Raw genomic sequence first — 13,711 nt, forward strand, 5'->3', positions numbered from 1 at the left:
GCACACAGCATTCACGGGCATCAATCCAGCAATGTGTCTCCATAAAGTCATCTCTGATTTAGAATTGGAAGCCAAGGATTTGGGAGATAGAGTTGTGCATAACAGCCAATCCCTTGCAACTGTGAAAGTGTACAAGTGCCTTAAATTAGCAAAAGACATGGAAAAAGAACTGGAACCAAAATGGGTAATATTGAAAACAGGGAAAAGACCAATAACATGAGCATAATGGAGAGACTAGAGGGATTTAAAAAAAAAAAACCAGGATATATTTTGGAGCATTCCTGAAGATCAGCCAATTTCTACCAAGACTGATAGAGTGTCCCTGTACATTCCACAAGTGGGGAATGCTGCTCCCAGAGATGATGATAGCAGTCCTGATTCAGCAAAGCACGTTAACATGTGCCTGACTCTAAGCACATCAATGGTCCCACTAAAGTCAATAGGATGCTTGCATGTTTAAAGCATAATTATCTTCCTGGATCAGGGTCCAAGTGCACAATTATCCTAACAAAAAGAAACCATGAAACAATCAACTTTTTCTTTTTCTTTAGGAGGGCTACAAACTATATCTATTGAGCTTTTAAAGTTATTTTTTAATATCCTACAAAGTTACATACCTTTCTGGGTCCCTGGTCAATAAAGTATTGAAGCAATTCAAGTGCAGCTTCAGCATCTTCTGTTGGATCGTGACCAACTTTATTTTCACATTGAATTTCCTTCCTAAAATGTCAAAGTAAAACATACAGAAAGGTTAGCAGTTTTCACACCCTAAATGATATAGTATTTAGTTTTTCAGAAGCCCATAGCTTGTTCTTTTCAGGTGGTATATTTATTCCTGTGCTCAAAGACTGTTGTATTTCAATTATCTTTGAAACCGTGTTCTTCTGAAATGTTCCAAAAGCCATTGAAATATATAAAGAATTTTTGCAATGTTCAATATTGCTTACCACTGTTAAAGATTTCATAGATGCCTTGGACTATATTGTGCTTTGACAGACCTTAGCTATCTTTATCTTCAACCAGCTACACTCTGCTAGTTTCCCCATCTCATAATTTGCATGTAGTACAGCAGTCTCTCCTCTCATCTCACCAAACCATTACTACTAAAGAATACATTATGTCTACAAAACATACTATAGAATGTTTGCTGGCACGCTATGGAATATCATTAAAAACTCAAAATAAACTTGTCAAAGCACAATTCCTGAAACATTACCCTTGCTTGCTGTATTCACTTTCTTGCTAATTTGAAATGAGTCTCCTAGTCATGTGTGTGAATTAGACACATTCAAGCCAAAGTGTTGAAAAAGAGTATCCTGGCCTCTTAGATGTAAGATTCAGCAGCTCACAATTAACAGAATTAGAGGAAGCATGGTCTTGTAGTTGAGGCACTGGACTGGGAGTTAGGAGATCTCGGTTCAATTCTAGCTCTCCTACATAGTCACTGTATGATTTAGGCAAGTCACTTAACCTCTCTACCTCCATTTCCTACCTGTAACATGGAGATAGTAATCCTTTCTTTGCCATGTCCACTTCAACTGTTTAATGTTCAGGGCAGGACTCTTAAGGTAAGTCTACACTGTACACTCACTGGCAGCAACATGGAGGGTATGTGGAGTCTTTCCCCACTGCCTCCCCTCTGCCAGAGCCTTTCTCCACACCAGAGAGAGGCTCCAGCAGCAGGGAGGCAGTGGGTCACTACACTGCTAAAATAGCAGCAGGCGCTGCTTGGGTGTGTAGAGAGCCATATAGGGTACGATATGCTCGACTCGCCTAAGCAGTGCCTCACCATCTACACTGCTATCTATACCTGTGCTTGGGGGGCTTGTAATGTCTGTACTCAACACACTGCCATAAGGAGTGTGCAGTGTAGACATACCTTTACTGTGAATACATACATCGCCTACTACACCTCTACCCCGATATAATGCTGTCCTCGGGAGCCAAAAAATCTTACCGTGTTATAGGTGAAACCACGTTATATTGAACTTGCTTTGATCCGCCGGAGTGTGCAGCCCTACCCCCCCGGAGCACTGCTTTACCGCGTTATATCCGAATTCGTGTTATATCGGGTCGCGTTACATCGGGGTAGAAGTGTACTAGTATAATTCACATTACATGTATATCGGGGTAGAAGTGTACTAGTATAATTCACATTACATGTGTTATTTCATGTACATTATATAATCTGATTTTTCTAAACATATTAAGTTTTAGATAAACACTCATGCACCTGGTGTAATAATTGTGATTGGTAAAATATTACATAGTAATACTGGTTATCCGTTGGCATAAACTATGACAACACAGTAAAAAAACGTACCCTAAAACAGCTTTTGCTAAGAATTTTAGCTTGAACCGTCGACCTTTGTGTCTGACAAAAAGCAATGAGGTGTCAATAACACTGGGGTGTATCATCTGGAGAAGAGAGAATGTCACCAACAATATGAGTAAAAGAACATCAGTATTATGGAATTGTGGTAGTAACTCCACAGTTAACACTGTGACGGGCTTTCCATTATAAGCCCATTCTTAACCTTGTGATAGCCTCTTATGTTCCCTGGGGGATAAGGAAGAATTGACAGAATTCCATGTGGTGAAATACAAGGAGAAGAGGTTGCAAATGCAGAGATAAGTCCTCCTATGGGCTGGGTTCCCCAATTGTTTCCCACAGACCCTCTGACTATTGGCCCAGATTCCAGACATAAAAAGAGGTCAACTTTTTGCATGTTCATCATGTACATACAGGCCATAGGTGCCCAACAAAATACCCTACACATTACCACAAGACGGGGTCTGAAATCCCCCTCTACTTAATATATAAACTGGCAAAATGGGCACAGATTATGCTCTTCAGTTGTAGGATGATATATTATGGTCATTTAAATTTACCATACGAAAGATTTGTCTTTACCACAATACAATTAGGTGTATCTAGCAATGACTGAAGGGAAACGAGGATATAGAGCTAAGGCTGCTGGTGAAGACTTTTACAGCTTTCTTACTTCTTGACTTCTGTGTTTTTTAGAAGTCCTCATGTTTTAAACTTATACATTTTTACACCCGTAGGCCATCTTAACAAAAGCCTGGTAAATAAGTGATTACAGCTCTAAACCAGAATTATTTTGGTTCAAGTATGAAAAGCACCAGACAAAACAGGTCCAACAGGGCTGGGGGAAATCCTCGTAAGAGCTTGCTCACTTGTAAAGCGTGGAGGTCAACATTTAAAGAGTGACCCACTAATACCGCATCACGGGGAAGCAATTTCTTTAGTTTGTCATGAATCTCTGGCAGTTTTGTTTTCACTGGAAGAAGAATCTTTCTTGTGATTCCTGAGTATCTTCAAAACAAAAATGGCAAATATAAACCAACGTATTAGCAACTTCATTTACTAGAGATTATTTCAAGCAAGACACATAAAATACATAGATTACAAATGTGACCATGTCAGATTTATAACTGTGGCTTCCTGTATAAATTATTCTAGTGTGACGAGGACATAGCACAGGGGGATTTATTAAACTGGTAAGGAAATGTTTTGGGGCCTGTTGGGTGAAGGAAGGCTGCTGAAAGTAGCAGAAGGGATTTTCCAGATGTGCAAAAGCGTGAAATTAGGCCCAATCTTAAAATTTTGGGGATGAAATGTAGCTTGAATTTTGCCTGGTTTCATTATGAAAGTTCCACACAGCTCAGCTCTTGGTACCTCTGAAAGTTAGTGAAATAATATACTCATTTTATAGAGCACAGGCCTGGATTGCTATCTCATGCTCTACCATGTCTGCTATAACTAGCAGTAAAAGAGTAACCTGTACTGGATAGTAAAAGAGTAATCTGTGCTGAATCATTAACCTGTAATCCAGGCTTTTCTTGGAACAGTGCAGAAAGCTAAGTGCATCAGACATTCTTGAAAGGCCACATGGACCAGACTCAGTCTGACTGGCTCTCACTTTTACAGGAGAAGCACGGAGGAAGTTTATATACCGGATACCTGGTGAGGTAGTTCAGTATCTGGGTTTCAGGTTTTATAAGCTCATCCATGATGCACCGACCCTCTGCATCCACCAGTGAGACTCGAGTTACTTCATTCCCCTTCTCAGTGAGGCACTAGCAGAAATAAAAAGAAAAAAGTCAGATCAGAAATCAGCACTGGGTTTATTGCCAATCAGTTGTCTCAAGAATACCAGCAGATTAAAATCTGCTTTGATTGCAATAATTGCTATCACCACTAAAAAAGTTACTAACCTGGAAGATTTACCTTCTATTACACCTCTACCTCGATATAACGCTGTCCTTGGGAGCCAAAAAAATCTTACCGCGTTATAGGTGAAACCGTGTTCTATTGAACTTGCTTTGATCCACCGGAGTGCGCAGCCCCGCCTCCCCAGAGCACTGCTTTACCGCGTTATATCCAAATTCGTCTTATATCGGGTGGCGTTATATCGAGGTAGCGGTGTACTAGTTTTCAATAGTGCAAACAGTTCTGATTAATCTTTGACGCCCATTACAAATGTAGCAGGTGCACATGAAATTGTAACACGCAGTTACTCTTTAAGAGGAAGAACTGATCACAGAATAACTTCATACTTTACACCCAGAGTGCCACAACTGATTGAATTTTGCAACTGCTCTGCCAAGAAGTGCTAAAGCAAGAGATGGGCCCACCTATTTAAAAAGGGCGCAGGTGATGCCAAAACAAGGCTCTTCTTCCAGGACCAAAGTGCATGAAGGGGCAATCCTCAGCGCAGCACAGAGCCTGAACAACTGTGTTGGCGCTGGGGAAATGCATAAGGAGAAGGAATTCTCCCACTTCCCCATCTCTAGTGTGCAAAGGCTGCAACAGCCCCCATGATCCTCCTCATGTCCATTCTGCAGAGAGAGGGACAGTCTGCATAGCAGTGGATCTGTCTGTCCTGCCTCCTGCATGGTATGTGGGGAACCACTGTGGAGCTGAGTGTTATGGTGGGAGCATTAACGCATACGTCTTGGCTATGCTGCATTTTTTTTTTTGAGAACTCTCTCACTGGGGAGGCTGCCCTCGTGCTACTGACAGAAGAATTGCTGGTGCAGATGGGCAGATAGTGTCTTTACAACTGTGTTTTTTTGGTAGAAATGCTCTAGAACACGCAGAGGATGGCTGACTTTATTTTTGGAGCCAGCGGAGGTTGTACAACTAATTTCTTATCATTCTTTAAGACAAGAAGTATTTTTATACCATTTCACAATCCAGCCCAAAGAGGGGGCTGCTGTCTGTCCTCGGGCTCTCGCACTGTGTGTGGACATAATTCTCACACCCAGGGGATCCTAGAAAGAAAAATAAGAGATCTGAGAACAAGAAGAAGAAATCTGTCTCATGTAACTCATCAGGTATAGATGAGGAGAATGAAAGCCTGAGATGACTTTGCTAAAGAGCCTGCACTCCTTGTGCAACTAAAACTCCCAGTGAAAACCAATGGGATTTATTTAAATATATTAGGCTGGGATTTTTACCAAAATGTATATGGCCTGACCTTCTAAAGGATAATCGTATTTTCTCATCTCTTCCAAGGTTAGAATATAGCTGGTCAGACCATGCTTTTCCTTGCCGTATTTCTCAATGATCGGGTCTTTTTGCAGGTCTGAGTTCTTAGAAATACGTCCACTAGAGGCAGAAGCTGAACCTATAATAAGAAATTACACTTTTAAAAGCTGCCAACAAGTTCATACAGTATTTCTTAAGAGTGGATAAACTACTGTACTTAACATGCACATTATCGCATTTCACTTTGAGTGGTGGCAGAGTTGACTAGCAGACAGAGCAATGGACTGGACTCAGATGACCTGGGTTCTATTCATGGCTCTGCCACTGACTTGCTAGGTAACCTTAGGCAAGTCGCTTCATCTATCTCTGCATCAGTTTACCATCTCTAACATAGGGATAATGATACTGCCCTGCTTTGATACATGCTAAGTATTATAATTATTTAAAATTTCATCTTATCTGTTGTTGCTATTAACTCCTCAAAGCAAGCAGAAAGAGAGATCTTTCCACTAAGTCAGTGGTGCTCAAACTGTTTCAGTTGCCCTTGCTCCTCCATTAGTGCACAGCCAAGGCTTCCTCAGCAGCGGAGCTTGTGCTGAAGGTGGAACTGGGGCTAGAGATAGAGAAGGAATGAGGGCGGAGCCAGGCAAGGGGTAGAGTGGAGCTGCAACTGGGACCGGAGCTGGTCTGGGGGGCGGAGAAGGAGTGAGGGCAGAGCAGGACTGGGAGGATGAACAGGTTTTGGGGAGGACTGAGGCTGGAAACGTGGTGGTCCCTTCCCACCCCTGAGGGGGCTGGCCCCGGCCCTGCCACCTCTCCCCCTTCCCCCAAAGTTCCTCTGCACCCCAGTTTGGGGATCACTCCACTAGGTGATACTAAGGATATGTGTTACACTAGGAAAATACAAGTTCTAGCAAAGGTGTTTGTTACAGTGTTTATTGAACTATCCAAGTTATTTTTTAACCATTGTCATAGTACGTGACAAACAGAATGGATTTTATCCACACAATCCCCTTGGGAAATAAGGCGGTATTTGCCCCCTTTTAAAGGGGAATGGAGGTACAGGGTAGGTTAAATGACTTACCCAAGGTCACAGAGGAAGCCTGTAAATTAGGAACTAAACCTAGGTCTCCTGACGCCCCGTCCAGTCCCCAGATCACCAGACTAAACAAGCCTTTCTACCGTTATGTTTGAAGTCACATAAAGAAGCATAACTTCAGGAAAAACTTATCTGAAACTCCAATCTGTGACTGTAGCTTATTGTCCAGATTTTAGAAAACTTTATCTATGAAAACATTACAAAGTAAAACTTGCTAATTCATCCGTTCAGGGCCCGATTCAGTATTCTTTGCACTGAGAATTTCCACTGACTTTAAGTGGAGTTTTGAGTGTGCAAAGAGTGTAAGACCGATCCCTAAAATTACAGTTAGGATCACAAGGAATATAAATAATGAGAAGCCAGCTGTCACCACACTGTAGTTTACCTAGTTCACTGTTCAGCATAACAAAGAATTATTACTGAGACTAATGCAGAAGTCAAGAAATGAATACCTAACAAGCCTGAATCTATTTCAGAGATCTTTCTCTTATAAAATACATTTTAGAATGATAGTGTAAATACTTACAACAGCTTCATAAGAGAAAAATTTGCAGCTTTAATATCCCTTTTACAATTTTGTTGTTGTAAACTTCCTTCACATTTACTTTTGGTAATAAGCAAAACAGACTAATAGAAATTAGCTAGAGATATTTATTTCAGAGTTAAACCAGTTGTATTTTGTAATCCTGCATAAACTATATTTAGTTTAAAATTGATTGCATAGGATACAAACAGATTCAAAACATCCTCTGAAATGGGTAAACAATTGTTGAAACTGACAGTGCAAAGCGAGGTACCTTGTATGCTGTTCTGATGTTTCATACTTATTCCTTCTCCACACACACTAGCTATAAAATTAGCTGAAGTAGGCGGTAAACTGAATCTCTGTTATCGAACAAAAAAGAAAACATGTTAAAGGACTTTGCTGCACAAACAAAAGTAAAATATTTCAAAATTAAATTAACAAGTAAGGAACAGTACTCTTACTACTATGGAAATTCTGACACTTTATCTTTCCCCATGCCAAATTTGCCACTAGTGTAATTCCACTGAGGTCAAAGAAGGGTAAGTATACAAGCAGGGCCGGCTCCAGGCACCAGGCAACCAAGCACATGCTTGGGGCGGCACCTGGTAAGGGGCGGCCAATCTTGGGGTGGCGGGTGGCAGCACGGCGCGGCATTCCGTGGGGGGGGGGCGCTCCGGCGGCGCGGCGCTCGGCGGGGGGTGGCGGGCTCCGGCGGCACGGCGCTCGGCGGGGGGGGCGGCGCGGGGCGCGGTGCTCGGGGGGGGGGGGAATCCGGTGGCGCGGCACTCGGCGGGGGGGCGGCGCGGGTCGCGGCGCTGGGGGGGGGGTTCCGGCGGCGCGGTGTGGTGCTCGGCGGGGCGGGGGGGTGTCCGGCGGCGCGGCGCTCGGCGGGGGGTTCGGCGCTTTTTTTTGCTGCTTGGGGCAGCAAAAAAGTTAGAGCCGGCCCTGTATACAAGACTAACTTAAGTTAGAGACAGATGTCCTCAGTGGTTCAGTGCAATTTTTTGTGTTTAAGTGAGTATGATTTGCAACTAACTTCTTGAGAAACTGCTCATGACATGTTTCAGAGGGGTAGCCGTGTTAGTCCATGTGGCACCTTAGAGAAATTTGTTAGTCTCTAAGGTGCTACAAAGACTCCTTGTTGTTTTTGCTCATGACATGATGCTCCATAAATCCACAATCTGCACACCATATTCTTAAGTAAAATGCTGTTAATTGTTACAGCGGTAAGAGTTAAGGAACAAGCAGCAGTGAAAACTAAAGTGACCTTTATTAAAAAAATATAATCATAATTAGCTTTGCAGCTGCCTGGTCCCCCCCATCTTCCTGTCACAAGCTTCCACCTCTGTTCCAGATGGACCACCCCTTTCCCTCTACTGCCGAGAAATACTGCTGTCTCATTATTCACTTATTTCTGGGCTTCGCCCATCATTTATAAAGAACAATACATTTTCAAGGGAACATCACAATGATTTAGCTGAATAATACAGGACTCTTTTGTAGCTACTCAATTATCATATTATAGCCTTGGCTTTCCAGAGGCAATCAGGCTCAGTGCAGCATCTCATTGGCAGAAGCAGAACTGATGGTTCCTTGTTCCTGGAAAGTTAGGAAACTGCTCTAAATTAGAAACATATGTTTGCTGCAGCTAAGGGAGAATTTCCTAAGATTTTACTGATTCAAAGCACACTGTTAAAATAAATAAGACATATAAAGGGGATTAAATGTAGCTGGGCAAATTAAAAGAACTTTACTACATCCTGCCTCAGCAATAATCTCTTCAAGGAACAGGAGGAATTGTTACCATAAAACACAGCATGGTCTGCAAACACTATGGGACAGATCCTCAGCTGGTGAACCTCTCCCAATTTATACCCACTGAAAACAAGTCCTAAGTCTACTGAGATATATTTAGAATATCCTCACCCTCTTGAAGATGCAGAAAATATTATACATGTAGTGTGGAACTGTTGATGTATTTTATTTAACATTTTATGACTTCAAAAACTACAAATCTTTAATCACTCTGCTTCTAATATCAGAGCTTGATCCTTTGTCCTGGGCTAATATCAGAGCTTGATCCTTTGTCCTGGGCTAACAGCAGGTAGGAAGGGAGGGGGATTCTCTCATATTGCCCCTTGGGATTCAGAGATGTCCACTTCCCAGTGGGAGGAGAATAATTTCACTGTAGCAGTTAAACCACTTGGGCATTGTTGGCTGAAAAAGCTTACTTGATAGAAACACAGTTTGGGAACTTACATGTTGAAATGCCCTTCTGAGATGTTTGAACTGCAAATAGAACCTGTAGAAATAGAGCTGGCTGACTTCCTGAAGAACAATAACCACAACCTTAGCCAGGTGTCTTTGGTGATAAATACGGCACCAGCTGCATTAGAAATCAAAGCAATACAGTTATCAATACTTTAAAATTAAACAAACATAGGACCAGTTCTGTTCTCATGTAAGTCACTGGCAAAGCTCTCACTGACTTCAGTAAGAACAGAATCTAGCCCTTTATCTTACATATTGGTCCATACAAGCACATCATCATGTAAACAACGTACATGGGGAAGACAGAGCTCTGAGCTTTACTGTAGTATTCATCCCCATAACTTGCCTCATGTACATGTTCATCAAAATGAGTACACAATCAAAATCTAGCTATGACTCATCTATATAATAGATGGCCGATATGGTGACAATGTTGCAAAAATAATCAGAGGATATTTAAAAACAGTACTTATGTGCCTTTAGGTAGGTTAGCATATGTACAGTGGCATGGGATGTGATTGTGTCTAGAATATAAACATATACTATACCTGGGTTGCGCTGCATTGTGACGTTTTCCCAAAGCTGCGTACTTTAGGAACTCATATACCTGTTCATGGCTGATTTCACAATCCTCACCAAACAACTCAGCTGACAAGCGGGATTTCTTCTCCTACAAAAAGTGAGTGCAAGCAAAGAACCATTTACATGCCCAACTAAGTAAATAATGTAGGGGTTCAGTGGAAAAAATGAAGGGGATTGTATTGCAAAAGGGCATCTTAATGCTATTGGTGTGATAGGACCAAGAACATTTAAAACACTATTTCCTATTGCTAGGTTTCCCTCAATCATTAGGCAACATTCTCCTTTCCGATCACATGGTATTATTAATAATTACTAGTTACAGTAGCTTAGGTGCCCAGTCAGGGACTCTGCTGTCTAGCGCTGGACAAATATACAATAAAGAAACTTTCACTGCTCTATAGAGCTCACAATCTAGGTTAACTCAGCTGTGGTATTCTGCCCTCCGTACACACCTCCCATTGCCATCAGTAGAGTTGTGCCCATTTAAACCAGGGCTAAATCTGTGTCCCTTTCATGCAGGTTTACTTGTTTAAACCTTTCTACTCAGTTTACACTATCCTATCTGTTCTGGGCAGATGGGTTTGCTGTCCACTTGCAGAAAAATCAGCACAATCAAAGGAAAACAGCAGCAGGAAAAGTCACAGAGATCACTTTATTAGAGTCGAAATGAAGAACTCAACATACAAAATTCAGTTTAGCAGTTTATGGAGCCTGCAGGTGTCTCTTACTTTGCTAGAAGGGAGCAAAAAAAAAGTTTTGGGGACCTTCATAGGCAATAAAACCAGTTCCAATGGAGATTGTACGATCCATTGCAATTTTATAAGATATTTCTACATTATACGCAGGTAGGGGAAAGGTGCCATGGCTGCAGTTGCTAAAATGAAAGGGAGGCTGTGGAACTGTACTATATAGAGGAGAAAAGTAGCTATGGAATAGAGTGTGGTGAGCAATAATCATGCCTTGAATGCCTACTGAAAGTATGGAGAACTCTGCCACACAAGCACACAGGACAAGGAAAATAGAAAGAGCATATGGATCCAAATATAGGAGGCACTGTGAGACTCCTGCAAGGTGCTGAGTGCCCTCAACTCCCACTCACTTCAGTGGGAGTTGAGGGAGAGATCAGCACCTTGCAGGATGGGACCTTTTTTCATCATATATAGCGTTATTCCACACACTGAAAATATTTCCCCTACCATATATTGTGGATGCGATTCTGATACATTCTGATTGATAGTCATGACACAAAATGCCATGTGGTAAAATGTAGGTACCGTTAAGGGTACCTAGCAGGTACCGTTAAGGGTTCTCTCATTACATTAGCATGCCCTTTGTTAAATTGTATTTAATAATCTGCTAATATAAAATTGAGCTAGTGCACATATTGAAGTCATAAAATCAGATAAGAAAAGTCTAAAACAAGGTCCCAATTTTGTTAGGTCCAAGTATTTTTACTAAGGTAATTCTTAAACACAATGGCTCATAATAATAGTTTCTCATCTATCATGCTAGGTTGAACAAATATGTAACGACACTTTTAATGAACCCTAATGAAAGAGCTACAAAATAGTCCAGCAGCAGTTTCCATTAACAAAGTCTACCTGGCAACTAGCAGGTATCTAGACACTTCAGTCTCTAATCAGGTGCAAATAAGACTCAGTTCACATGTTTGATATGCTTATAATTTCCCCAGAGTAGATACCACACTAATTTTAACTCAGGTATCTAATGTATTGTGCAATAATTGCTTTGGGCTGACTTGTGTCATATGACCTTGTGCTATGTTCCATCAGATGTAGATTTACTGATGTAATCTGATGCAACGCTGCTCAAAGATGTACTTTTCTTTAAAAAGCATGTAGTTGTTCGGTGTGGATCATGTTTATTTTTATGAAACTTTCTTAAAAACATTAGTATTTTCTAGCAGAAGATTTTAAAGTGGAGATTCAAGGTTTCAAGTTTTTGCAGCAGGAACAAAATTTATTATTACATCTACAACTAATAATATACAACACATACTTTATTATTATTATAGTTAATTCTTACTACTACTAAAATACCTATACAAGGCTCGAGGTGCCCTAACAAGAAATTAGTAATACAATAAAATCTCAGCAGCATTAAAATAATCATTTCAAACAGCCAGCCGCCTACATCTATCATATCATCATTCTACAAAACAAACCCTCAACCCTCTTCAAAAACTCATAACTTTTGAACAGCTGTGTTATTTCACAGCTGGCACAGATGTGAAAAATTACAAATCTCCCTGAAAAATGTGGAATTCAAACTTTCCATGAGTTCAGCATATATTGTGCATGTGCTGAGAAAAGGCTGAGAGATGCAGATGTGACTGACTGACTGACACGGAGATATGAGTTTTGGCTGGGTTGAGGCCTTGGCTAGAGCCACCTGGCCTACTCCTGGGTTCTCTCAAACTGAGGCCTTGGCTACACTTGGGACTTCACAGCGCTGCCGCGGCAGTGCTGTGAAGCGCGAGTGTAGTCGCGCTGCCAGCGCTGCAAGAGAGCTCTCGCAGCGCTGTATGTACTCCACCTCTCCGAGGGGAGTAGCTTGCAGCGTTGCGAGTGAGCGTGCAGCGCTGCAGGCACTGATTATACTGGCGCTTTACAGCGCTGTACTCGCTGCGCTCAGGGGGGTGTTTTTTCACACCCCTGAGCGCAGCAAGTTGCAGCGCTGTACAGCGCCAGTGTAGCCAAGGCCTGAGCCTGCAGATCAGGCCACCTAAAGCAGCTGGGTGAGAAGGGAAAAGAACATGCAACATCTTAGGAGAAAATGGATGTGACTCTTGAAAAGAAAACAGGATAGGTTTTTTTAAGGGGGGAGGAGAGCTGCAGGGCCGGCTCCAGGCACCAGCTTGCCAAGCAGGTGCTTGGGGCGGCCACTCCAGAGTGGGGCGGCATGTCCAGCTATTCGGCGGCAATTTGGCGGATGGTCCCTCACTCCCGCTCGGAGCGAAGGACCTCCCGTCGAATTGCCGCCACAGATCACGATCGCGGCCTTTTTTTTGTTTGTTTGTTTGTTTTTGCGCCGCTTGGGCGGCAAAAACCCTGGAGCCGGCCCTAGAGAGCTGGGTGCTTTTTTCTCCTAAATCCTTAAATCTTCTTATCCCTCCTCCCCCTACACTTTCAAAGGTCTCATCTGCAGGCTCATCCTGAGAGAAACCATGAGCAGGAAAGTAGAGAGGAATTATACATGCTGGACTAGTAATTGTAAAAAAAGTCTGTACAGAGTCATATATAAAATGGAATATATAATAGCAGGGAGTTTGACTTTTGCCACACCATTCATGAGGAATAAGAGCAAAAATACCTCTTCAGAAGGACGTGATCATGAATTGAAAATGAGCTAATAGATATAACTATGATGGATCTCCACCTACATACATGTGTAATATAACAAATTATTGACTACACTGATTACCTTACGTTGGTGCTGGTTTTGGCAAGTGTCTTCATCTACTTTCCTTTTCTTTTTAGTTTTCTGGGCTTCTTCCACTTCTTCATTACATTCATGGGGCCTTTTGTGTCCAATTATGCAGGTTGCCTCAGCCATTTCATTTGCAAACATTGCTTAGAACAGACTGTACCTACATTTAAAACACTAGAAATCAGTCATACTCTTGGTAATGGGTTTTACATTTAAAAACAAGTCCAGTCATAATTTCATTTGTAATATGATGTGAATTTAGCTG

General features: G+C 41.8%; 1 protein-coding gene across 1 annotated transcript in view; it reads right to left on the reverse strand.

The window, feature by feature from the left end:
• Positions 1 to 13,711, reverse strand: part of REXO5 (RNA exonuclease 5) — a 29,233-nt gene that overhangs the window by 8,750 nt on the left and 6,772 nt on the right. The window contains exons 3-12 of the mRNA XM_065412575.1: positions 13,441 to 13,606; positions 9,963 to 10,084; positions 9,403 to 9,529; positions 7,415 to 7,502; positions 5,508 to 5,657; positions 5,213 to 5,301; positions 3,989 to 4,104; positions 3,202 to 3,340; positions 2,324 to 2,418; positions 618 to 720 (exon numbers count right to left, since the gene is read on the reverse strand). Coding sequence (XP_065268647.1) covers positions 618 to 720; positions 2,324 to 2,418; positions 3,202 to 3,340; positions 3,989 to 4,104; positions 5,213 to 5,301; positions 5,508 to 5,657; positions 7,415 to 7,502; positions 9,403 to 9,529; positions 9,963 to 10,084; positions 13,441 to 13,587 — 1,176 coding nt within the window. The 5' untranslated portion in view covers positions 13,588 to 13,606. The remainder of the gene's footprint in view (positions 1 to 617; positions 721 to 2,323; positions 2,419 to 3,201; positions 3,341 to 3,988; positions 4,105 to 5,212; positions 5,302 to 5,507; positions 5,658 to 7,414; positions 7,503 to 9,402; positions 9,530 to 9,962; positions 10,085 to 13,440; positions 13,607 to 13,711) is intronic.

Source organism: Emys orbicularis, chromosome 10 (genome assembly GCF_028017835.1).
Source record: "Emys orbicularis isolate rEmyOrb1 chromosome 10, rEmyOrb1.hap1, whole genome shotgun sequence".
NCBI lineage: Eukaryota > Metazoa > Chordata > Testudines > Emydidae > Emys > Emys orbicularis.